General features: G+C 33.3%; 3 protein-coding genes across 3 annotated transcripts; 2 read left to right on the plus strand and 1 right to left on the minus strand.

The window, feature by feature from the left end:
- Positions 1–1,977: 1,977 nt before the first annotated feature.
- On the plus strand, positions 1,978–8,549 carry LOC108198666 (delta-1-pyrroline-5-carboxylate synthase). Its single transcript, XM_017366441.2, has 20 exons — positions 1,978–2,116; positions 2,956–3,027; positions 3,122–3,225; positions 3,441–3,543; positions 3,700–3,861; positions 4,225–4,502; positions 4,849–4,999; positions 5,164–5,328; positions 5,501–5,578; positions 5,721–5,810; positions 6,405–6,491; positions 6,600–6,686; positions 6,754–6,850; positions 6,985–7,088; positions 7,302–7,377; positions 7,487–7,637; positions 7,723–7,791; positions 7,872–7,938; positions 8,059–8,129; positions 8,235–8,549. The coding sequence occupies exons 1-20, from the start codon at positions 2,066–2,068 to the stop codon at positions 8,314–8,316; spliced, it is 2,145 nt and encodes a 714-aa protein (XP_017221930.1). The 5' UTR covers positions 1,978–2,065; the 3' UTR covers positions 8,317–8,549.
- A 5,990-nt stretch (positions 8,550–14,539) lies between these two features.
- On the plus strand, positions 14,540–15,399 carry LOC135148324 (uncharacterized). The gene is made up of 2 exons (XM_064082997.1): positions 14,540–14,800; positions 14,953–15,399. Exons 1-2 carry the CDS (start codon positions 14,540–14,542, stop codon positions 15,397–15,399), a joined length of 708 nt encoding a protein of 235 aa, XP_063939067.1.
- Positions 15,400–18,421: 3,022 nt separating this feature from the next.
- Positions 18,422–23,398, minus strand: LOC108196999 (NADPH-dependent aldo-keto reductase, chloroplastic). Its single transcript, XM_017364459.2, has 7 exons — positions 23,167–23,398; positions 22,485–22,535; positions 20,890–20,966; positions 20,383–20,470; positions 19,531–19,806; positions 18,983–19,231; positions 18,422–18,753 (listed from the first exon to the last, which is right to left on the minus strand). The coding sequence occupies exons 1-7, from the start codon at positions 23,275–23,277 to the stop codon at positions 18,667–18,669; spliced, it is 939 nt and encodes a 312-aa protein (XP_017219948.1). The 5' UTR covers positions 23,278–23,398; the 3' UTR covers positions 18,422–18,666.
- Positions 23,399–24,847: the final 1,449 nt, after the last annotated feature.

Raw genomic sequence — 24,847 nt, forward strand, 5'->3', positions numbered from 1 at the left:
GATTAAAGAAGAATTATATAGGGACTGTTTGACTAACTTTATTTTCCAAAAAAAAGACTTATTAGTCGAGAAAATTATATAAAAATTTACTTTTTTTTGAAATAAGTCCTTTTTTTTTGTCGAATAACGAATATGAAACAACACTTTAACATTATATCCAAAAAAATTATTAAAAAATGTATTTTTGAAAAAAAACTAAGTCTTAAATTTTAAATGAGAAGGTTTCCAAACGGGCACATAATATCTTCAAAAACTTACATTTTGAACACTTCTTCTATCTATAATTCTAGTCAAATTCCTGTGTATGACTATATTTGTTGAATGGCTATACATGTGTAGCAAACCTGATCATTCATGGTTTCTGAGTATAATTATAGATAATGAGAGTATATAGTTGGAGTGTGAGATTTTGAAAAGACTATTTATACATTTTTATTTTTCATATGCCCATTCATTTTGTAGCTAATAATTTTATAGAGTTAGAGTTGTTCTACCATACCCAAACATAAGGATTATATTTAATAGTTAAGTTTAGAACACTTTCTGATCATAAAAAAATTTTAGGTAAAAAATGTGTTGGCATGTCAAAAATAAAAAATATAGATAATTTCATAAAAATATCACACTCCAACTATATTCGCTTTTTTTTTTTATATATAATTTTAGCCAGAATTCTATGGACAAGTATATTCGAACACACATTTATAACAATCACATCGTCAATAAACATATTAAAACAATGCATTCTGATTATGACAACTTGAAATTATAATAACATGTTATTTAAAATATAAAGAATTAATATAGTCAGTACCATCAAAACAAAATGTATTACAGATTCAACAAATTTTACATAATATTTTGTAAATTGAATTTAACCAACCATTATAACCAATCTAATGCTCTTATAAAATCTTATTCCGATTCGATATATGACTCCTTTTGTAAACTGCAAACGTATAAATTACACTATGATACTACAAAATCCTATTTATAGTTAGAACATCTCTAATTATGTAAAATTCTTATTTTAAAATTATTAATACATACTATAAATAAAATATATATATATATATATATATATTATGTAAAAAAACTCAACTAAAATTATACATTCATCTACAATATTAAAATGACGTATTCCATTTATAACAATATAAAATATAAAGAGAATTTATCAAAAATACCATTTTTGTTAAAAAAATTGCGATTTTACTATACTTTGAAAAAAAATTACGAAAATACTATATTTTTTATTTTTTTTTGCAAAAATATGGTCTGCAAACCAGATTCCTTCAGTTAATTGGTCCCACAGGGGTTGCAAATATGGTTGTATCCGCTTGTAAATATGGTTGCATGTGGTTGCAACTTGCAACAGATTACATACAGTATTTTTACAAATATTAATATTTGAAAATACTTTTAAACTAATGACAAAAGTATATACACTACTACCCATTTATAATATATATGAATATTATTTTAAAAATAAAATCTCTATAAAAATTATATAATCAATCGGTCAACGATATTTAATCAGACATCGATACATTATCATAGAACCTTTAATACAGAAAAGAATTCAATAAGATTCAAGAGTTTAAAATTATATTCCATTAGCATCTCATAAGCTTTAAAACACTTGAGAGAATTGAATATTCCAAGAATGCCTCCGTTTCCAGCCAAATATAAAACACCATAAAGAATACTTTTTCATAACAAGAAGCGTATATTAGATTTCTTTTTCCACATCATTTACCATATGCGCACAGATTACATCAACAATATTCAACGATTCCTTTCAAAAAAAAAAAAATATTCAACGATTCACTTCAATACATTTATCAAAAAGTACTCATAAAATCCCAAAAATATAATCTACATAAAATAAAAAATCACCCTCATCATTTTCACCAATAATATTCCTACTAGAGTACTTGCATTGGTACAAGAATACCATTAGCAAAAGAAATATATATCAAATATATAACTAGAGTATCCAATCTGGTCACGTTTTGTGTTTCATTCTCTCACTCAACTTGTACGAGTTAACTCAGCAGCCTCCATGGATCCTACTCGCGCGTTTGTTAAGAATGTCAAGCGTGTTGTTGTTAAGGTTCGGTTGTCTTTTTATAATCCGTTGAGTTGTGTAATGATTTTTGGTTTTGTACGTTGATTGTGTGTATTTCGGCTCTGTTTGTGTTTTGTTTGGATGGTTGTGTGGATTGCACGTTTGCATGCAGGCCTGATCGAGATTATGTCGTAGAGTTTGATGTTGATTGATGTTTAGATCGATCTGTGTTTGAAATACATCATTGATTTTTATGTTCTGTTTCAAATTTGTTGGATGTTATTGTTTTCGTAGCATAGGGTGATGTGGATGTAGGCGAAAGTAGAATGTTGACGAGAAATTAGACGTCGCAGGTTGATTTAATTAGTTTTGTCTTTATGTTGTGTCAGTGTGATTTTCTATTTTGTAAGATAGGGAGAAAAGTGATTTATGTTGATTGTCTTATATTGTCTTTTATGTTTTGGGGGGTTGGGCTTTTGTAGCTTAGGGTAATGTGGATGTAGGTGAAAATAAAATGTTGACGAGAAATTAGGGGTTTATTGTTGCTTGTTGATTCGTGGTTTTGTTTTTATGCGACATTATATTTTGTCGGTGTGATTTTCTGTTTTTTGAGTTAGGGAGAAAACTGATTTTGTAGCTTGTTGATACTCCGTGGTTTTGGTTTTTATGCGACATTATATTTTGTCGGTGTGATTTACTGTTTTTTGAGTTAGGGAGAAAAGTGATTTTCTTATAATTGCCTATGATTGCTTATAGAGTCTTACGAATTGATTAAGATAGTTGTTCGTATAAGCTTTACTAATATGTGTGACTTACAAAGATCCAATTAAATTGTTTATCTTGTGAGTTGGGATTGATATAATGCTATGTTTTACAAATTAAAGGTAGGAACTGCGGTGGTTACACGAAGTGATGGAAGGTTGGCTGTTGGTAGACTAGGAGCCATATTCGAGCAGGTATTTGAGTTTCTTAATATTTACAGTTAAGTGTTTGTGGCAATAATTTGTAGAGTTTATTGTACTGTGTACTGATTAAAATGTTTGCATGCAGCTTGAGAAGTTAAACTCCCGCGGATTTGAAATAATTTTAGTCACTTCAGGTGCTGTAGGAGCAGGTCGCCAGAGGCTTAAATACAGAAAACTGGTTAATAGCAGGTTTCTGTCTATCCTTTTGCAGTGTCATACTTAGAAGAAAGAAAAAAGGATGCCGAGATATTGAATCTTTATTGTTTTATACATAACAAATATTAGAAAATGATCAAGTACATTTTCTTATGAAAGCTGTAACAGATTTGGACGGTAGCAATTAGATGTAAGATAGTAAAAGGACTCTTAAGAATTTGAATAAGATTGTGTAGAATCTCTTGCAGTTTTGCTGATCTTCAGAAGCCTCAAGTTGAACTTGATGGAAAAGCATGTGCAGCTGTTGGACAGAACGGCCTCATGGCACTTTATGATACATTATTTAGCCAGGTACGTTTAAGAGTATATGTGTTGCTGCAGTTCTTGACACCCGTAGAATTCATATGCATTTGTGTTCTGCCAAAATATTGCACATCATGGATCTTTTTGATAGTTTTTACCTTTGCAAGGAGTGTTTGATTGTATTGAAATCATTTTCTTTTCCAGTTGGATGTGACGTCATCTCAACTCCTAGTGACCGACAATGATTTCAAGAATGCTGACTTTAGAGTGCAGCTTGGTCAGACAGTGAACTCTTTAATAGCACTGAGGAGCATTCCAATTTTTAATGAAAATGATGCAATTAGTACCAGAAAAGCTCCATACGAGGTAAAAAGAAGGTTTTATGTTTCATACTGTATATTTTATATTCTGATTTGTTTGTGGTTTTTGTTTTGCCTCAAAAAAATAATCTTAGTCATGATATAAACCATTGCTTCTGTTTGAATACAGGTCGTTAAACTAAGTTTGTTACAAGCAGTTACTATAAATTAGAATTTTCTTTTATATTGCAAGTTATACAATCAAGATGTCTAGTCAATATGTCAATCAAGGAAAACATTATGAATAAACTGGAGGCGAGCACATACATAGACTGTCCATAAAAAAATTGCTGTTTTTTTTTCTCATGGTCCTAGCAGACAAGTCTTATAAACTAAATCTGCAAGTACTGATTGTGACCCACATTGGCAGGATGCCAGTGGCATATTCTGGGACAATGACAGTTTAGCGGCCTTACTGGCTATGGAACTAAATGCTGATCTGCTGTTGTTGTTGAGTGATGTGGATGGTCTTTATAGTGGTCCTCCTTGTGATCCACGGTCAAAGCTACTTCACACGTATGTAAAAGAAACACATGAAGGAGTGATTGCCTTCGGAGATAAATCACGGATGGGCAGAGGGGGGATGGATGCTAAAGTTAAAGCTGCTGTTAATGCAGCTTACAGTGGTACACCTGTAGTTATTGCCAGGTAGATCTCTGTGTGAACTTAACAGCTCTAGATTCTCACATAATCGTAACAAAATACCCTAAAATGGATGTGGTTTTTATTCATCTTTTTTTTATAAAACATCGTGAAATCCATTTCTTGTTTGGCAATAAGTTATCTACTTGTCCACTCAGTACTTCATTCAGATAACTCGTCTTTTGTTTAAATATTGTGTGAATTATACAAGGTCTCTTTACACACTTGCAATACCCATTACTCTTTTCAGGCTATATTAGTTAATATGTAATCTACAGGTCATGCAAAACACTGTTTTTGTTTTGTTTTGGTCTAGACTCGATATTCTTACCATGTTTCCGTCATTTGTAAGTGGATTTGCCACTGACAATATCATAAAGGTACTAAGCGGTGAAAGAGTTGGAACGCTTTTTCATCAAGATGCGGGTTCATGGGTTTCTTTCACTGAAGTTGGTGCACGTGAAATGGCAGTTGCAGCACGTGATTGTTCCAGGAGGCTTCAGGTTAATGCCATAACATCTGCAGAGATCTTACATTTTAGATTGTATATACTAGAATGACTTTGAAAGGAATTTTCTTCTAATGTGGAGTTTTACTCAACTTGTTCAATAACTTTGTGTATGCTCTTGATCTTGTAAGCTTATATAATTGCTACTGAATTGTTCAGGCCTTACCTTCAGAGGACAGAAGGAAAGTTTTGTTGGATGTAGCTACTGCCCTGGAGGCGAATAAAAGTCAGATCATTGAGGAGAATGAAGCTGATGTTGAAGCTGCAAAGGATTTTGGTTATGATGAATCATTGGTAGCTCGTTTGGCACTGAAACCCGAAAAGGCAAGCCTTACTCTATTGTGAAATAGTATTTTCTTATTTTTACTTTACTACTTTTATAATACGGTCCTTTCACAATACGCATTTACCTAAAATGCAAACCCCCTGTAAAAAAATATATAATATTTGCATCATGATATTGAAAATCTTTGACGGAGTTCATTGGAAACGGCAGATATCAGCTCTAGCAAATTCTGTACGCAAACTTGCCGACATGGAAGAGCCCATAGGCCGTGTTATAAAGAAAACAGAGGTAAAAGCCATCTATGTTGAGTTTAATGTGAATTGAATGTCCTCATTCAAAGTGTCAAGTATATATATGAGTCATATGACATACTGAAAATCGAATCAAACTGAGAGGTATGTCTGCTAACTTTCTTTTTTCTTTGTTTCAGCTTGCAGATGGACTCATTTTAGACAAGATATCATGCCCACTGGGTGTTCTGTTAATTATTTTTGAGTCTCGACCTGATGCATTAGTTCAGGTAAGAAATCAAATTTCTTTAATACATAACATTCAATATAGTTTTTTGTTGATCATCTTGGGTTGTGTCCAGTTGGAGAGGATGGAATAATTATGAACACAATTTTTGGAGAAAGAACGATGTAGGAGAGAATAGTAAACAAACATGAGAGAGTAGATATGTTTACGATGAAGATTGCAGGGAAAATTAGGAAGAAGAATAGAGCAGTTCTTCCAAAATTAATGGGATTCAGTTGAGCCCTAGTTTAAATTTTTGGAAATAAATGAAGGAAGAAATTATAATTATAAACATTATCCCCAAATAAGAGTACAAATCTAATTCCGGTCTCCACAATGTCGTTCCATCCAAGTGAATACAACCTTAGTGATTTACTGCTAGTGTATCATATTGTTAGATATAATACAATACTGCAGTCTGTTATTCCTTAATATTAAGCTATGGACATTTTATCGGGCAAATTTGATTTAAGATTTATACCAGTTAACTGAGACTGTAATTGCTCAACCATAACATAGACGCATGTTCTGTTCCCTTTATATCTTTCTATCTCTTACCACGATTTTTATTAATCCTTGCTTTTATCTTACTAAACAGATAGCCTCCTTGGCTATCCGAAGTGGAAATGGTCTACTGTTGAAAGGTGGAAAGGAAGCAAGGCGCTCAAATGCAATCCTGCACAAGGTTTTATCTCCTAAACTGATAATTATTATTTGTCCTGTAACTTCACATTTTTTCCTTCATTAACGAGTAATCTTATTGCTTTTTGTAAAATTTTTATGGCCTTTGTAGCTGATTACAGGTGCAATCCCAGATACAGTCGGAGATAAGCTTATTGGACTCTTGACAACAAGAGAGGAGATTCCTGATCTACTTAAGGTGGGGACTCAGGTGATACATATGATGATTTTTTCAGGTCTTCGTTATTGACCGACTTCTGTTTCAGCTTGATGATGTGATAGATCTTGTCATCCCCAGAGGCAGCAACAAACTTGTATCTGACATAAAGAATGCAACAAAAATCCCTGTTCTTGGTCACTCTGGTAGGAAACACTGTTGAAGCACATAATTATTTTGCTGTAATGAAATATGTAAAAAGCTAGAGTCAGCTTCTTAAAGTTTCAATTCATATATATATATTTGCTACATGTGTAAATTTTCAATTTTGTCTGCACAGATGGCATTTGTCATGTTTATGTTGATAAATCGGCTATTTTGGACAAGGCGAAGAAAATTGTCTTGGATGCAAAGACTGATTACCCAGCAGCCTGTAACGCTATGGTAATTTCAGCTCTGCCATCTCTAGGCATCTCCTGTGATAATCACTTTTTTTCCCCTTGCAGGCACAATTAAGTCTAGTTAATCAGCGTCATAGCAAAAAAAACAAACTTAAATATTCATTTACTTTTATCTTGTCTTTTGTATGTAAGTAGCAAAGCTTGTTACATATTTTCTGCATATTCGACTAAGCAGCATTCACATTGCCTTTGTTAGGAAACACTTCTTGTGCACAAGGATTTGGCAACTAATGGTGGAATTCAAGAACTCGTTATAGGTCTTGAGAGTGAAGGTATTCTAAAGATTATTAATATCGTCAACACCTTTAGAAAGACTTATTACATTACCTTCGCTAAAATAATTCAATCTGTGATGTAATTATCATCATTCATCTTGTACAGGTGTTGTTCTATATGGTGGCCCAAGAGCAAGCGAGCTATTAAGTATTTCTGATGTGAGCTCATTTCATCACGAGTACAGCACAAGAGCTTGTGCAATTGAAATCGTCAATGATGTGGATGCTGCCATCAAACATATACACAAACATGGAAGGTACATCGACTTAAACTAGTAGTGTTGGTATTTGCAATTACATTTTCACATTTATGAAGATTGTGACTTTTGTTTTATATCTCAGTGGGCACACCGAGTGCATTGTTACAGAGGATGCCCAAGTTGCTGAGTATTTTCTACGACACGTTGACAGGTAAAATTACTCCACATTCCAACATTTGCCTATTTCTGGCACATTGCTTGTGTTGTTAACCTCCTTCATGCATTTGCCAGTGCTGCTGTATTTCATAATGCCAGCACAAGATTTTGTGATGGAGCTCGTTTTGGTCTCGGGGCAGAGGTAAGACTAATATATTCCAATGATCATCATCTAGCATTGCCATGCATTCCTTTCAATACCAACTCAACTTTTCACTTCCTATTCCAGTCTCTAACATGTTCTGCATTGTGATAATTCAAGGTCGGTATAAGCACAAGTAAGATACATGCCCGAGGTCCAGTAGGAGTCGAAGGCCTCTTAACAACCCGATGGTACGCGAATTTCAGTGACTTTTTAATACTAATCAAATTTATGTGACTTCTGAAACTGTGTCCAAAATCGACATCTCTTACCATTTTCTTTGTTTACAACTGCAGGATTCTCAGAGGGAATGGACAAGTGGTTCAAGGTGACAAAGGGGTAACATACACCCACAAGAGCCTTCCCATAAAATCTTGATTTTTGAAAGATTTATGGTATGAGAAGATTCATTTTTTGGCGTTTGTAGAGGCCAATTTATTTTATTCTTACTGGAAAAAATTGATCTTCAGTTGTGTTGTTATGTAACCATACTCTTTATCTTGTAATAATTTAAATTTAAATAGTGGGAGCCAATTTATGTGTCCCCTAGTTGGATTATGGGGAAGAACCTCATCATTTTATTAATAGATAAAAAATAGATTTCTAATTCATTATTATTTCCACCTATACATATGCATTACCATCAAACCTTAGTTTGCTTGATATATAATATTAAGTTGAGCGATGCATCTCTACATCTCTATTATACCTAAAGCATATATCTACAGGTTTTAAGATAGAATATTTTTCCGGAATTGTTATGAAAAAAATGTCTGAAATTGTTATTAAAAATTCATGCTAACAACAAAAACTGAACTAAATTTAAATTCATACGGGCAATATAATGGAACCAAGTTTGAATAATACTCTGATATATTTTTCTTGTTTATACACACACATCAATTCAATAAATTTGAAATTAAAATGAAAGAGCAAGTTGTATGGTTATCATCATGAATATAAAAGAGCAAGCTATATTTATATGGATAAGCTTGTTATTAAATGATTGACTTTTGCATTTTAATTTATAATTACATAATTGATTTCGATTTGAATTAATCTATATATCTATATAATCTATATCTATATAATTCTTAAAGCGTGAGTGATTTTTTAAGGCTGATAAGGTAATTTCACATGTTCTTGGATCAACCCATTAAGCTTTCGGTTCGATCCAGTATCTTCCTTATTCAAATCAATATACTTATATAAAGGAGAAGCGAGGGGCGTGTATGTGGCGCCTCTCACATCGCTCCGTTCTATTTTTCTAATTTTCTTGAATTTTTGGATGAAAAATATCAAAAATTAGAACTAGCTTTTTTAGTTTCAGATATATTAGAAGTAAGGTTCAGAATCTGATTTTGGTCAGATTATTTATGGAATACTACCTTTTTTATTTTCGGATATATTAAAAGCATGTTTCAGAATCTGATTTTGTTTCAAATTATTTATAGAAATTAGTAGCTTTAAAGTTATAATCTGATTTTGTTTCAGATTATTTAATTATGGGAAAGAGTAGCACACAAGTCTCTCTGCATCTATAAATACCCATATAGGTTGTAAGGTTTTAAATCATCTAAACACAACCTCCTCTCTCTCAATATCACAACCCTACCTCTCTCTGGTGACAGTTCTCTTGCTCGACTTTTAATTCGATGGTGCCGTTCTTCTGCAATGATAAGTGAAGGCTGTTTATACAGTATTAAAAAAATAAAGATTGTTACAAGCAAAGGTAGTTATAGACCGCTATGTGAGAGTCGACAAATCCAAACACGGGAGAAGAATATAGTCTTAACATGATATTGATGGATGATATCAATAAATTAATTATTAGCGATGTATGTTTGTTGGTTATTCTTTTATAATATTTGTTTTGTTCATTGGACATGTTTATTGTTGTTAATTTTTATATGATTTAATTTGTATACTGGAAAATATTATTCATGCATTATAGACCGCTATACAAGGAAAATCATCAATATACTTATATAAATGAGAAGCGAGGGGCGTGTAGGTGGCGCCTCTCACATCGCTCCGTTCTATTTCTCTAATTTTCCGGAATTTTTTGATGAAAAGTATCAAAATTGCTCCGTTATATAGTATTGGTTGTTACAAGTCTGGGTAGTTATAGACCGCTATCTCACGGATTTAAGTTAGATGTTTTTGTGCACAATCAATCCAAAAAAATTGGAGGAAGGTGACAATGTAAGAACATGATTACTTTTCAAAAAAATAAACACAAATAAAATTAAAATCCGTCGTTCTTTAAATTGTTAATTACGTGTAGAAATTTATTTTCATTTTTTCACCATGAATTATAGTCCAATTTTGCAATTTTTTATATTAGTATGATATTACATCAAGATTTTTATAATATAAAATTTATTTTATCCTACAAATATTAATTTTGAATCATTAATATACTTTTTATAGACAGCCACAAAATTATTGCATTTTACAAATATTAATATTGAATCATTAATATAATTTTTATAGGCCGCCGCAAAGCGCGGTTTCTCAACTAGTTAACACTATGATATAAAATTTCGGATCTTCATGTGACCCGAACCAGATTAGATTGGATCTACAACATCTTCTAACCATATCAGAATTTGAAAATAGCATTGAATACGATTCCTTCAATCATGCCACTCCATTACGCTTAATTATCTCAATCAATCATGATAGTTAATCATAACAAATCCATGCTTAATTATCTCAATCAATCTCCTCCACCTCCATTACGCTCTATGCTATTTTTTTAATTTAAAATACTTATAATCCGTTTGAATTTATAATCAATTGATCATTTTTTTCTCTCGAGATTTTCATAGTGTTTGGTAGAAACATTTGTTTTATATTGCAGTGATAACGGTGGTCGTGTTTTTTTAGCATGGAGACGGATTCAACGTCGTCAACAGGTTTTGCAGTCTTTTCAATGGTAGATTGTGTTGCAGCATCGAAATTCTCGATTATAATCATAAAATATTATTTTTACAGGTGCCAAAAGGAAGGGACGTGGTCCCAGTGTTGAAACAATTTTCAAGAATCAAAAGAAAGCACATGCACCAGGTATTTGATGGTTTGTTCGACGACATCCACGGTTTGGTATGTTTTAAGCTTTCAGCCAAAACATGTTGATAGATATGCTTTGTATTTTCCGACTGTTATATTGTGAATGCAGATAAAAAGTTCTTCTTGATAGTGGTCGTGTTAATGACTCTAACAATAATCATTTATAACTCTTCGTGTTGTGTTGTGCAAAAAATAATGTTAGTGTTTTGTCTTTTAATTCTTTTGGATTCAATTTATTTTGATTTTGTTATAGTTTGTCACGTGTGATTTCTAATTTATTGTTAGTATAACTAATAGGTCATAAAGTGTTTGTTAGAATGCCTAAACTAAACTTCTGTTCATTGTGTTGTTTGATTCATTTAATATATTTTTTATTCCTAACATGTTAATCTCTTCAAACTCTATTTGTGTTTCAGATTAATGTTAAAAAAAAATGAATGAAGATCTTAGAATGAAATCGGTTCAAGTATCACAAAATAATCTCATAATTGATTTCCACACTAGAGTAAAGTTTCCATACACATTTATTTTCAAGATACAGAACTCTTGGTCATCCATCTCTCCGTATGGTATCAGCTGAAAATCATGTGTCTACTTTGAATATATACTTTCAAAATCAGCTCATATGTTTTGGGGTAAACTTTTTTCCTTTCTTGCTTCTTCCCGCTTTTCAATTTGGTGTCGAGATTGCATGTACTAGTTTCTTGCCTCTATTTCCGATTCTTGCAGCTTCTCGGCTTTTGTTCTCTGAGCTGTGATCGATGAGTTCTATTGAAAGGCCGAACTTGGATTCCGCCGCACCGGAGCTCCGTTCTGCATTTATCAACCCGTCGGGTCAAGAGTTGGGTAACTTCCTCTGAGCCATCTATGCTTCTTATTCCTCTGTTGATATTGCATTTATTTGTTTCCATGTTTTTGGTTGCTGCTTTAATTAATTTGTGTGGACTGAAATAAATGTGGTTAGGTAAAAATGAGTTCGAAACTGGCCATGTTATTTCTCATCATATGACAAGCTGTGAGTCTATTACGTGTTAATTAAATGTCCTAATTTAATATATTTTCTTATCATTATGTTGCGTCTTACACTGAATGAATTGGTTTTTCAGCTTGGAAATTTGGTGATGTATTTAAAAAAAGAGAGGATTTTCGTAAGCCCCTCACAGAATGTTTTTACTTTCACAGCACTGACAATGTATTAACTTCACTTAATTATTACAACTTACTGATTTTTTGCAGTCAATGTTATTATTTTGGTATCCACCATTCTAATCAAAATGGAGACGACTTATTTATATTATGCAACGGTAAATAATTATATAATATGAATAAATCATTATTACATATTCGCACGAACATATTCATATTTATATTACTATGTTTTAACTTTTTTTCTTTCTTGACCCATCTTTAACCAAAATGAGTCGAACGGTCATAACTTGTTCTTATTCATCGAATGCAAAAAAAAGGGTTGTTCTTCAACCTTGTATTACAAAGTTGTATCGAGAAGCCTCTGCCATTGATCCAACCTCACAATCTTGGATTCTATCATCTTCTCACGATATTGAAATCACACTCAGGAATGCAAAAGTGAGGGGAGCCTTCGCAAAAACATGCATGGACTACTCAGTGATTCTCTTGGGCTCAACATGTCTCAATAACAGACATGTAAGCAAAGAAAGAATTATAGCATAGCTTTATGAGAAGAGGTTCACTAAAATTTAGCATGGTGCATTCACCAACAAACCGCTGCGATGGGTCAACAGAATAATACAACTAATCAAGCACAAGTTGAGAATGTAAAGAAAGTAGCCCGTGATCTTGAAGTGTTATTTAACTTCAGACCGTAGACAAGAGAACAAGTGCGATAGCAATGGATGAAATTTGTGTCTCATGAACCTCATACTCCAACGAGGGCCACATATTTACTGAGTGAATGTCACTACTTAATTAAGGAATATATTAAATATGGACATTCGTTGGGTTTGTAGATAGAAGAATTTGTTGATTTTACATCAACATTGTTCAAATACTGCAATCCGGTTGATCGTCTAGGAAGCATGGAATAAGAGAATGCGTATGCATAAGTTAATCCGTTTACAAAATTAAGTCTAGTTTCACCTCCAGATCCAAATCAACCAATACCGAGATAAGTTATATGCCAATGCAACAATGAACATGTTTGCATTATGACTGAATTTAGATATAGATTTTAGTGAGAAGATGGATATTTAATCAATGGCATCCCTTCTCAGGTAAATACTAGAATAGATTTTTGTGCGACACCTAGAAAAGGACCATAGTATTTTATATCTTACTAAAAAAGATCGCTTAGAGTTAAAAGAGTACATAGAAAAATCCTCTTATTTTTTTGATTGTGAAACTGTTGGTGCTGAGGAAGAAGTTCTAAAAATTTCGACGACGAAGGATTTCAAGTTGTCACACGCCGGAATGGAAAAAACAAGTTTCTTTAGTTGGTTTGTTGTGGGGTGGTGCAGTTCGGTTGGTTTGTTGTGGTGTGGTGTGGTGCATTTTATGATGGAGGGATTAGTATTTTTAAATCTTGTTAAACTATCAGTTTCAATTTCTATTATTAGGTTCTAGATTTCAGGGGTGGCTATTATCTTAGTAAGCTATATTCTTGTATCTCCCTTTTGTATTAATGGAATTCGGTTTATCAAAAAAAAAAGTCTGTTGGACCTTCTTTTCTTTGTTTTTGCTTTAATATTTGCTTATTTGTATTTGTTTTTCTTTAATTTTTGCTGATTTGCATATGATTTTTGTACAATAGTTATTAACCTCCTCGAAAATACTTAACTGCTTCTTGATTAAAAGAGCAAATACAGACAGTATCTTCCACCTTGTATTACAAAGTTATGATTTTTGAACGCGTGTAATCACGGCAATATGCAAAGTTCACAAAATTGTCGAAAGTGGTCATTTTCGAAACAAATGGCAATAAGTAATGAAAATATTTTGGCGTCAGCAAGCTAAACAGTTTTGGCTACGTGATGGGGACAAAAATACCAGATTCTTTCATAAATATGCGTCAGCGCGAAAGGAGCATAATCAGATTCGTCGCCTGAAGCATGAGGAAGGGGAGTGGAAAGAAAAAGATGAAGAGATTCAGGACCTTATTACAACTTACTTTGCAAATTTCTTTCAATCACAGGATTCCGGGGATGCGTTATCACCACATCTCCGTTTTAAGCAAATAACTGAAGAACAGAAACAAAATCTTGTAGTACCAATTTGAGATGAGGAAGTAAAAGAAGTCATTTTCTCCATGCATCCGGACAAACCTCCAGGTATTGATGGATTAAATCCTTCATTTTTTCAAGTATATTGGGATATAGTAGGACTTGATATGTGTATGTTCTGCAAAAAATTCTTTGCCACAGGTGACTTGCCAGAAAATATAAATATCACATTGGTATGTTTGATCCCTAAAATTAAACAACCGAAAAAAGTGGCTGATTTACGACCAATCTCCCCGTGTAATGTTTTGATGCGTACCCTATCCAAAGTCATGGCCAACCGATTAAAACCAACTTTAGATACAGTTATCTCCGAGCAACAGAGTGCTTTTATTCAAAATCGTTTGCTCACTGATAATGCACTAAATTCATATGAAGTTAATCACTATATTCATCGGAAGAGACAAGGTTTAATGGGAATAGCTGGGTTAAAAGTTGATATTTCGAAGGCCTATGATAGGTTGGAATTGAGGTTTATCGAGAAAATGCTTGTTAAATTTGATTTTCCTCAAGTTTGGGTTGACAAGATTATGGTTTGTATTCGAACGGTATCCTACAAATTTTTGCGAGTTGGTCATATCTTTGGTACTGTTGAGCCTCAACGGGGAGTCCGTCAAGGAGACCCGATATCTCCATATATTTATATTCTGTGTGTTGAGCGGGCTTAAGTGGATTGATGTGGCAGTATGAAGATAATGGTCTTATACATGGATGTCGTATAGCAAAAGGTGCACTAGCTGTGTCTCACTTGTTGTTTGCAGATGATGCATATTTCTTTTTTAAAGCATCACTAACTGAGGCACGTTCAATGAGATCAATTCTGCAGAAATATGAAAGCATATCAGGCCAGATGATTAACTATAAAAAATATAATATTATTTTTAGCCTTAATACAAAATTAGAGGAGATAGCAGCAGTTTGTGAAGTTCTTAACGTACAGGAAGTAGACAAGCCAGGCAAATATCTGGGGATGCCTATGTCTCTCGGAAGAAGTAAACAAGAGGTTTTTGGGTTCTTAAAAGACAGGGTGCAGCAGAAAATTAATGGTTGGACTATTAAAGATATCTCAAAATCTAGTAAGCTCACACTGCTAGCATCTGCAACGGACTTAATCAATTTGCAGACCAAATGAACAGAAGAATCAGGCACTTTATAGCCCAAAAGAATATCCATGTAGACATCTTCATTCAAATCTCCATGCAAAAACGCATTATTAATATCCAGTTGGAACACTGTCCATTTCTAAGAGGCAGCTACAACAAAAACTGATTTGACAGTCACCCTTTTGCCACAGGAGAGAAAGTATCATGAAAGTCTACACCCAACTCTTGAGTGTATCCTTTAGCCACTAAACGAGCTTTATATCTCTCAATTTCTCCATTTGCATGATATTTAATTTTAAATACCCATCTACAACCAATAGTTTGTTTACCAGGTGGCAAAGGTACAAGCTCCCATGTGTGATTTGCTTCTAAAGCAATAAATTCCTTTTGCATTGCTTCTACCCAATTGGGGTTCAACACAGCCTGAGCAAATGAAGAAGGTTCAGTCTGTTTGACAACTTCAGCAAGAAAAGATGAGTGTTCTGGAGACATGACATGTGTAGATAGAAAACTGCTAATGGGAAACTTAGACATAGCATTGGCAACAACCTCAGAGAAAACAGATGAACTAGCAGCAGAGACATTATAATCAGACCACCAAAGAGGTCTTTTGGTCTCCCTACTGGATTTTATAGGATTAAGAGGACATGCTCTTCCTAAAGATTAACTAGAGTGTCATGATCTGGAGGTGAAGTACTCCAAGGCCGTGACCTATTATCAGAAACAACACTCTCAAATGGAGAAGTTTCCACATTGTCATTATAATAGCTAACAGGAAGAGAGCTTATGTCTGGATTAGGAACAATAGGATAAGAAAAACCTGAAGATTCAGGTTCATTATCAAACCAATGCTGAGCATGATAAGGATCTGTAGGTGTAGCAGTATGAGTGTTATCCAGAAAAGGAAAACTAGTCTCATGAAAGACTACATGTCTAGAAATGAACTGCTTCTTAGTCTCCAAATTCAACAATTTGTACCCTTTATGACCATAAGGGTACCCAAGAAACACACTTCTTATGGCTCTTTGATAAAACTTGTCATTCTCATAAATAGATGCATAACAAAGGCATCCAAAAACCTTGAAAAGAGTGTAGTCTGGCAACACATGATATAAGCACTCATAAGGGGATTTGTAGTGTAGCACTGGACTAAGAAGTCCATTAATGATGTAAGTAGCTGTGGACTAAGAAGTCTATTAATGATGTAAGTAGCTGCTAATATACAATCTCCTGAGTATGAAATAGGCAGGCCTGACTGAAACCTCGCTCTGATACCATGATAGAAATAGAACGAGAGCATTTGTAAAGTAATAGAAGATGCAGAAAAGAAAATAGATTGATAGAAAAGTTGAGTTACAGAGCAATAATCAGAGTTTATTTATAGCACTACGAGTTAACACATGTGTTGACTGTAACTAACTCCACACACTACTTAAAAGTTTGTTACAAATCTGAGCGTTAACTGCCAGCTGTATATTTGCCTTATGCTGAGGCTTGTACACAGTGTGCACACTGTTTGCTTTTGATCCCTGCTGACTAATGTCCAAGCCATCCTTAGAGCATCTCCAATCATACAAAGCTCTTTGCTAAAAAATGAGTTGGCATTCCAAAAATAAAAAATATAGCCAACGTCCTGAAAAAATAGCACTCCAACCACACTAATCTGTTGTCTATAATTTTAGCCAACCTCCTATGGATGGCTATATTTGTCGAACCTCTACAGGTCTGTAAGAAATCTGTAGGAAGATTACACATCATTTATTACCATATTAAACTGATATATTCTATTTTAACAATTTAAAATATTAATAATATACTATTTTTAAATTATAGTCAACCAGTATAGCCAATACTATTGAAGCAAAATGTCTTACAGGTTCAGCAAATTTTACATAATATCTTACAGGTCCAATTTAGCCAACGAATATAACCAACACCGTTGGAGATGCTCTTATTACTCTCAATAAACATCTTATAAATACTTATCTTTTATTATGTAAATATAAATTTGTAGAAAAATAACTTTTCTTATAAAATTAAGCGAAGCACTGGTATATAAATAACGCTGTGTTTTTGATAACTTCTCTAGTAGCAGTGATTCATTTGTTTTTGATATTCAGTTTAATTATATATTCAACCTGTTTGATTTCCTTCCCAAATAAACTAATTCGTTTTCCGATAAACGCATAAGAACAGATAACTATTCAACATATTCTAATTCAAGAAATAAAAAATAAATAATCATCAAAACAGAATATTCATATTAAGTTAAAAATATATATATATATCATTCATGCACAATCAACAATTCTAAAAAAAGAAAAAAAAGGATATTGTCATAAATCATTGCCACCTAATTACTATATAAAACAACAAAGTTCACAAACTTTCAGCAGAAAAATTATAAGTAAGAAAAATGGTGGGAATCAATGTGAAATTAGCTATAGTATTGGTGGCTGCAGCTCTGATGTTGATAGCAGGAAATGCTGCTGTTGACCAGAAAAATCAACCACCATCTAATCCCTCATGTATAAAAAATTGCCTGGGGAAATGCCGTTCAGCACCAAATCCTAATGAATGCCTTAGAGACTGTTATCCGACTTGTTATCCTCCCTCGAAAGCTCATTTTTCCGACTGTAAAATAAATTGCGAAAAATCTGCATGCAACAAATTTGCCTCAGGTAATATAAATACAAATTATTTTTATCGTATCGTCCGTTTTATTAATTTGACTGGCGAGATGTCATGCTCCCTCCGTCGTATTCATTTATTGTGGTCGCGGTCTCTATTTTGTCTGTCTCGAAATTATTATTCATCGTCGAGGTTAATACATTTATTTGATGCTTCAGATGATGAAAAATTGAAAGGGTGCAAGGTCTCCTGCTGGCAAAACTGCAATGCCTAGTTTGATCTGCTGACTGGATTTCGGCTCATGTTCAAGAGTTCAACTCTTTTTCTATTTTCGGACATTAATTTTATTATATCAAGTGATTTAAAAATAATCATCCATATATTAATTCGGTATCATAGTAAGCTTAAAGACATAACTGATTTCTACCTGTCCCAACAATCTCATTTAGGAGCATTTTATTACAAGCACATATATTTCTTCCACGAGTTGAGATTATAATACTACCAACTGCAGGTTTCCGGTAATAAAGCATGAGATACGAATAAAAGTTCTAAAAGAAAGGAATCCAACGACATTTCATGACAAGCCACTAATCATTAGACCAAGAAGCAGCTTACTTCAAATCAATATATGTGAATTTCTTGAAATTCATGGAGTTTTCTGCTCAGATTTCTCCATCCCAGAGTTCCTCAACTGACTTGTACTGGCTTAGAGTTTCGTGGACAAGAAAATCACCCCTCAGAAGTCTTGCCTGTCAATATAGAAAGAAAATTATTTGCTGATTCTACTTTTAGGAGGGGGATCCTATCAAGACGAGGAAAACCCAGTGATTATACTACTTTTTAGCAACACAGGATACAATCATTCACGAAACAGGTTGGTAAGAAAGTATCTGCTTAGGACAGTTAATAATTGTATGCCTACAGGCTCCAACAGAAAAATTAACAAATATCAACAAAATAAAGAACAATAAAACAAACCTGCTCAATTTCAGTGATCTTAATGAGCATGTCATCTGGAATTGACCAGTCATAGACCTCCAAGTTCTGTCTGATCCGTGCTTCGTTTGTACTTTTAGGAAGTACGCTGTGACCAGTCTGTATACCCCAACGAAGAGCAACCTGTGCAGGAGTCTTCCCAAGTTTCTCCGCAATCATAACCAGAACTGGATTCTTAAGGACCTCACTTTTAAGCCATTTAGTGCCAGGAGAACCCAGAGGGGAATATCCCTATAGAAAGTACATACGGAGAATATATCATGAAAAGAACAATCTCCTTGATAGAGAAGCAATCAACATATTCAAGATTTACGGAACTAAAGATATGTAGATGTCTTCTTATTTGGTACTGGTCAGTGACCAAAATTAGAGAACCCACACATGACATGCCCACTACCTTGCCTCTACTGAGGTCCGAATCCTTAATCAAGAGTACCCACCAGGCGACAATGCCAGGGACTATGGAAGTCCTTTTGTTTACACAAAAAAACTAACTAGCACAAATATGCAAGTCAAGACTGGAAACTTACAGACAAGTGAACCCCGTTGGCTTTACAAAATTCCATCTGTTTGGTCTGCTGCCAAGAAGGATGACATTCCACCTGGTTGACTGCAGGGGCAATGCGAGCTACTTTTAACAAATCTTCCAGTTTCTTTGTAGAGAAATTGCTAACACCAATAGCTCGAGTCTTGCCAATATCAACAAGGTTTTCCATGGCTTTCCAGGTGGCAGGTATATCAGTTGGGAGGAAATTTTCAGGTTTAAAGCCAGCAGAACCCTTCTTTGTCCGGACAGGCCAATGGATCTACAAGGTAGTAAGCTGATCAGGAAAATCTAAGAACTGTACAAGGGAACAATCATACCAACCTCAACAAGTTTTTATGACTTAGATTATGACTTTTCAGAAGAGAAACTGTTGCCATTTTATTCACGCCAACTTTACATCTTTATGTTGAATAATATGTGATCATGTTGGGGTCTCCCTCTAACACCACAAGGTTCTATATTAGTTTTTTACTCAACATGGTATGAGAGCTTGGTTTAGGAAGGGGTCTCGCGTTAGTTGGTAACTTAACATTTAAACAACAAATTACAGATAAGATGTAGGTTATAAACTACTCTTTGAGCATTTCTTTACACTTCCCTTTTTGAATGTCCCTTCCAATTCTTTACATTTCAAAACTCACCAAAAATAGTAACATATAAAAATTAACTACATCCACTGCTATCCTCCACTATACTCACTTCATACATTAAATATAAATTAGTCCCACCATTCTACTCACTTTTCTTACTTTTTCTCCCTTAACTCATTTTCTTAAACACCCTACCCAACCCAAGTGTAAAAACGGAGGGAGTTTTATTTTAATGTATTACCTACCAGGTACAAGTCAAGATGGTCAAGCTGCAAGTCTTTCAAAGTCCTCTCCAGTGCTTCAGGTACATCCTCTGGTGCATGATTAGAACACCTGAAGAATATTAAACAACAGAGTCGATTGACATACAGCAAACAGAGCCTTTCAGAAAAAGTCACATATGCAAAGATTTTTATGTTCTACCCCGACCACAGAAATATGTCCATTTCCAAGTGGAGAAAGTATACAATGACTATCATTATGTTTAATATTATACCCATCACTTTATCTTAAAAGCTCCCTTTCTTGAGCGACTAATAGAATAAATTGAATATGTTGATGTGTAAATTTTAAAAAATGAGCACCTCTTTTGAATATAACAACTATTGTCTCCACTGAAGGTGAGAAAATCTTATTAAGCGAGATATAATGTCACAAAGTTAAAAGTGATTTTGATTGTGAAACTAAAGCAGGAATTATTGGAATAATAATATTAATCTATGTGCAATAGTAGAAAATAAACAATGGAAAACCAGAGTTTCGAGGTGATGAACAGATCCTCTCGCTTCACCACACCGTCTTCAAACAGCTTCTTGAAAACAACACCAATCTAGATTTCAAAAATAAAAAAAATGAAGTCAGTGCCTAAAAGGTTGATTATATATATGAATAAAAGGGTTCACAGTTTATTCAATACTGTTGCACAAAAGTTTTTTATGAAGGCATTTGATACACCCAACTGAAAAATATACCGGGTTTTATTGTGCATGATAAACCTAACTTTTTTCATCATATCAAAACATGCACAGATTAGGCGTGTGCACCGAAGCACAAAACCATCTACAATACTAAGTGTGAGGCGCGCTTCATTGGAGGGGCAGAATTTCGAAGATATATATTCGTAAATTTCATATAGATAAGAAATCAAAACTTAATGAGCACCAAATATATGATAATTAAATTAGCTATAATCCAGATAATTTTATAACAGATGATAATAAAAATAAAAAATCAGACATCATTTTTATTATCATTTTGCTTAAGAACAAGTAATTATATATCTCTAACAATAAAGTGCAAGAACCGGAAGTTGAATAATATTTTGTATTTGGATTTTTATACTTTCTATTTACTAATATTTACTATTGTAATAAAAAAAAAAATTATAGTTGTGCATTAAATGTCAAATGTAGTATACAGTTCACCACATCATAGGATATTAATATTGTCAATTAGCTTTTTCGAGAGGTGAAAAAGCTCTGCGTTGATAAGCCTCTGACCCAGGCATGCCTTTGAATCCACTACACATAAAAAAAACCCGGGAAATTGTATGAAGGCATGCTTGCGAATCCATTACATACAACCCCCCCCCCCCCCCCCCCCCCCCCCCCGGGGGACATTGCATGAACTTACAAAATATTATGACTTAAACGGAATCCAACTTGTCATCAAAACATGCCAGTCTGTGATATATTCAGATACATGTTATATTAAGGCATGATATAATAACTGTTGATGATCAATGTTGTATTATTAAGCATCCAGAATAAGTTAACATAAATGCAGCCAGTGTCTAACTCTTTCCTTCCCAAATTTCTCACTTTAGCTGTCCATTCTTCTTCCTCAAACTCTGTCCAGACACTTGGGTTCATTGATTCTATGTCATCACATTCCGTTGGGTTTAGCCTTATAGGTACATGTACATGCCCTGTAATCTAATAATGTCTCTGTTCTTGCACAAAAAGATTTTCATTCGAAAACTAATGATTTTCTAGGAACAAATCACTTTTCTATTTTTGTACTTTGTAGTGATGCATTCACCTTACAAGAAAAACAAAACAACCAACGACCCTAGCGAGGGCTGAACATGTAACATTACAGGCCTATATGTAAAAGCTTATAAAATTGGATCTTTCTTCATAAAATTTAATGAATACAACTAGAGAACAAATATAATGTTGCATGGTTAGCAAGCTGCAGGTTTTAAATCCAAAAATAGAACCATTTCTTCCAGTCACACAATTGCAACATAAAGGTAAATTGTTTATAATTGACTTAATGACAAATTGCCAATAATAGCCAACAAGATAGTAATAGATATACAACATTAAAAAGCTTAAAGAAAAACCTCTTTTTCATTCCCATAAACTTGTGCACAATCTATGTGGCGGTATCCAACCTGCAGTCATAAACATAGAAACAAACAGAAATGACTACCAATAAAAATAACAAAATTGCTTATCAAACATTCACTATCAAAACATTTTTATATTATGCAGTCAAAATTGGATAAACTACAAGCCTTTACAAAAATCCAACATATTCACCATATACAAACATTATCAACAATAGAACCCGTACATAAAATATACTATTCAACATTTTTAATTATACCCGCTATATTAAAAAAGAACTCAATGATTAAATTGTACATTCATAACCCATTCATGCCCCCCCCCCCCCCCCCCCCCCCCCCCCCCAAAGGCTTCATATAATGTTACCAATTATGCTTCAACATAATTAAGTTATCGGCTCTCCTAAAATCCAACGAGTGTTTTATTGAAGACCAATTTCTTGGGATTAAATTACTAAAAATAGATGGTGCTAGGCTGCTAGCTCTAGACCTCTCGACACAAATTAAGTTACCAGTACTCCTAAAACCGAGTTTCCGAGAATAACATAAACATAGACATAAGATATCTCTAACAGCTGCAAACAAGACTGGCCAGAAATGCATATAACAAATTTAACAAATCATTTCATTTCCCAATAAACTATCAACAAATAATCATTGAGAGGGAGAGAGAGACCTTGATGGCAGTGGCAACAGCTTCTCCGACGAGGCCAGGTTCAGACTGCCACGTGCCAAGGCCGACAGACGGAATTGAAGCTCCGGTGTTCAATGCAAACTCTCTCGCCATCTCTCTCCCTCTCTCTCTCTCTCTCACTGTCTCTCTCTCGTGTTATTAAAAGCTTTGATTTTTATGAAAAAAGAGATTCCAATGAGAGGCAGTGGACTCCTGTCCCCTGAACCTTGCTTTAAATTTTCATTATTACAGCACAATCTAGAAATATTTAAAGTTTACTGCAGTAAATAATGTGTTACAACAAGTAACAAGTATCGTAAAAAGCGGAAATCAGATTTAATCGGTAAAGTCACGGAATAAAGATTAATCGGAAGATTAATCAGATGATTAGTTAAATAATCAAATATTTAATCAGTTCAGGTGATTAATCGTGACTTTTACAACAGAAAACTTACAACATATGTTAAATAAAGCAAAGTGGAGCTTTTATGATTTTTTAATTTGTGTGATTTATTATATCAATATATTATCAAGTTAGATTTTTAAGGAAATAATTTTTTTTTTAATAAATTCAGGAAAAACAAAATTTAATCCAGCATTTCTTTTAAAGAAAATTTAAGGAAATTTGTGATACACTTGCGTGTATATCTTGAATTATAATTTTATTCCAATGCTGTTTCTTGAAAATGATTGAAATATAGCATACAGCCACGAATTATTCCGTCGGTGGAGTGTGATTTTATAAGTACATACTGGTGATGTGAAATACCGGCTGACTTATTTTCAAAAATGATGTCCTCTTCTATACCATGCTGATTCACTTTCGATTTTCATCTTCTACATATACCATTTTCATGCCAATAAAACAAGGTGATTTCAAAAAAATGAAAATTAATCAATCAACAAAAAGTTTCTTTTTCCACGTTTTGTTGATGATTCCACTTTAATATATTTAGGTATGGTTACGGGTTGGATTTGAATAACATTTAACTAAATCCAAATTCAAATATTTTCAAATCTTGAAACTAAATCAAAATCTACATTTATCAGATTTTAAATCGGATGAGAATTTTTTATATATAAATATTTTCAATAATATAATCAATTTATTATACTTGATATGAGTAAATAATACATCTTTTTGTTATTGAGCAAATAATACTATGTATAATGATGATGATGATGATGATAACAATAACATTAATGTAAACAAATAAGTTTTATGAGCAATCATATATGAGATATTATTGGGATATTAAATTATCATGATATATAATAAAGAATTGAATAATTTATCCAAGAATCGAATATCCACCTGACCAGATTGTTTGCCATCCACAAATATATGCTTCTTTTTTCTTTTCTTTTTTTGAATCCACTACATATTTTCTTAATTCATAAACATGAGTAATTTAAATATTATTTTGATTTATCTACTAATACAACACACTCCAAATTTTAATACGCAATTAAATATTAATCTCTAAATAATAATCTTGTCAAAATAATATTTTTACCAAGTCCTTATGTAAGATGATATATTTTTCTTAAAAAAATAATATTCTTATTCCAATGTTATTACTCCCCCCGTCCCCTTTTACATGTCCATTTTGCATTTCGAGGAGTCAAATTGACCAATTTTTGACTAAACATTACAAATTATCTACCCATTATTTTTAAAATC

The sequence above is a fragment of the Daucus carota genome, chromosome 8 (genome assembly GCF_001625215.2).
Source record: "Daucus carota subsp. sativus chromosome 8, DH1 v3.0, whole genome shotgun sequence".
Taxonomy (NCBI): Eukaryota; Viridiplantae; Streptophyta; class Magnoliopsida; order Apiales; family Apiaceae; genus Daucus; species Daucus carota.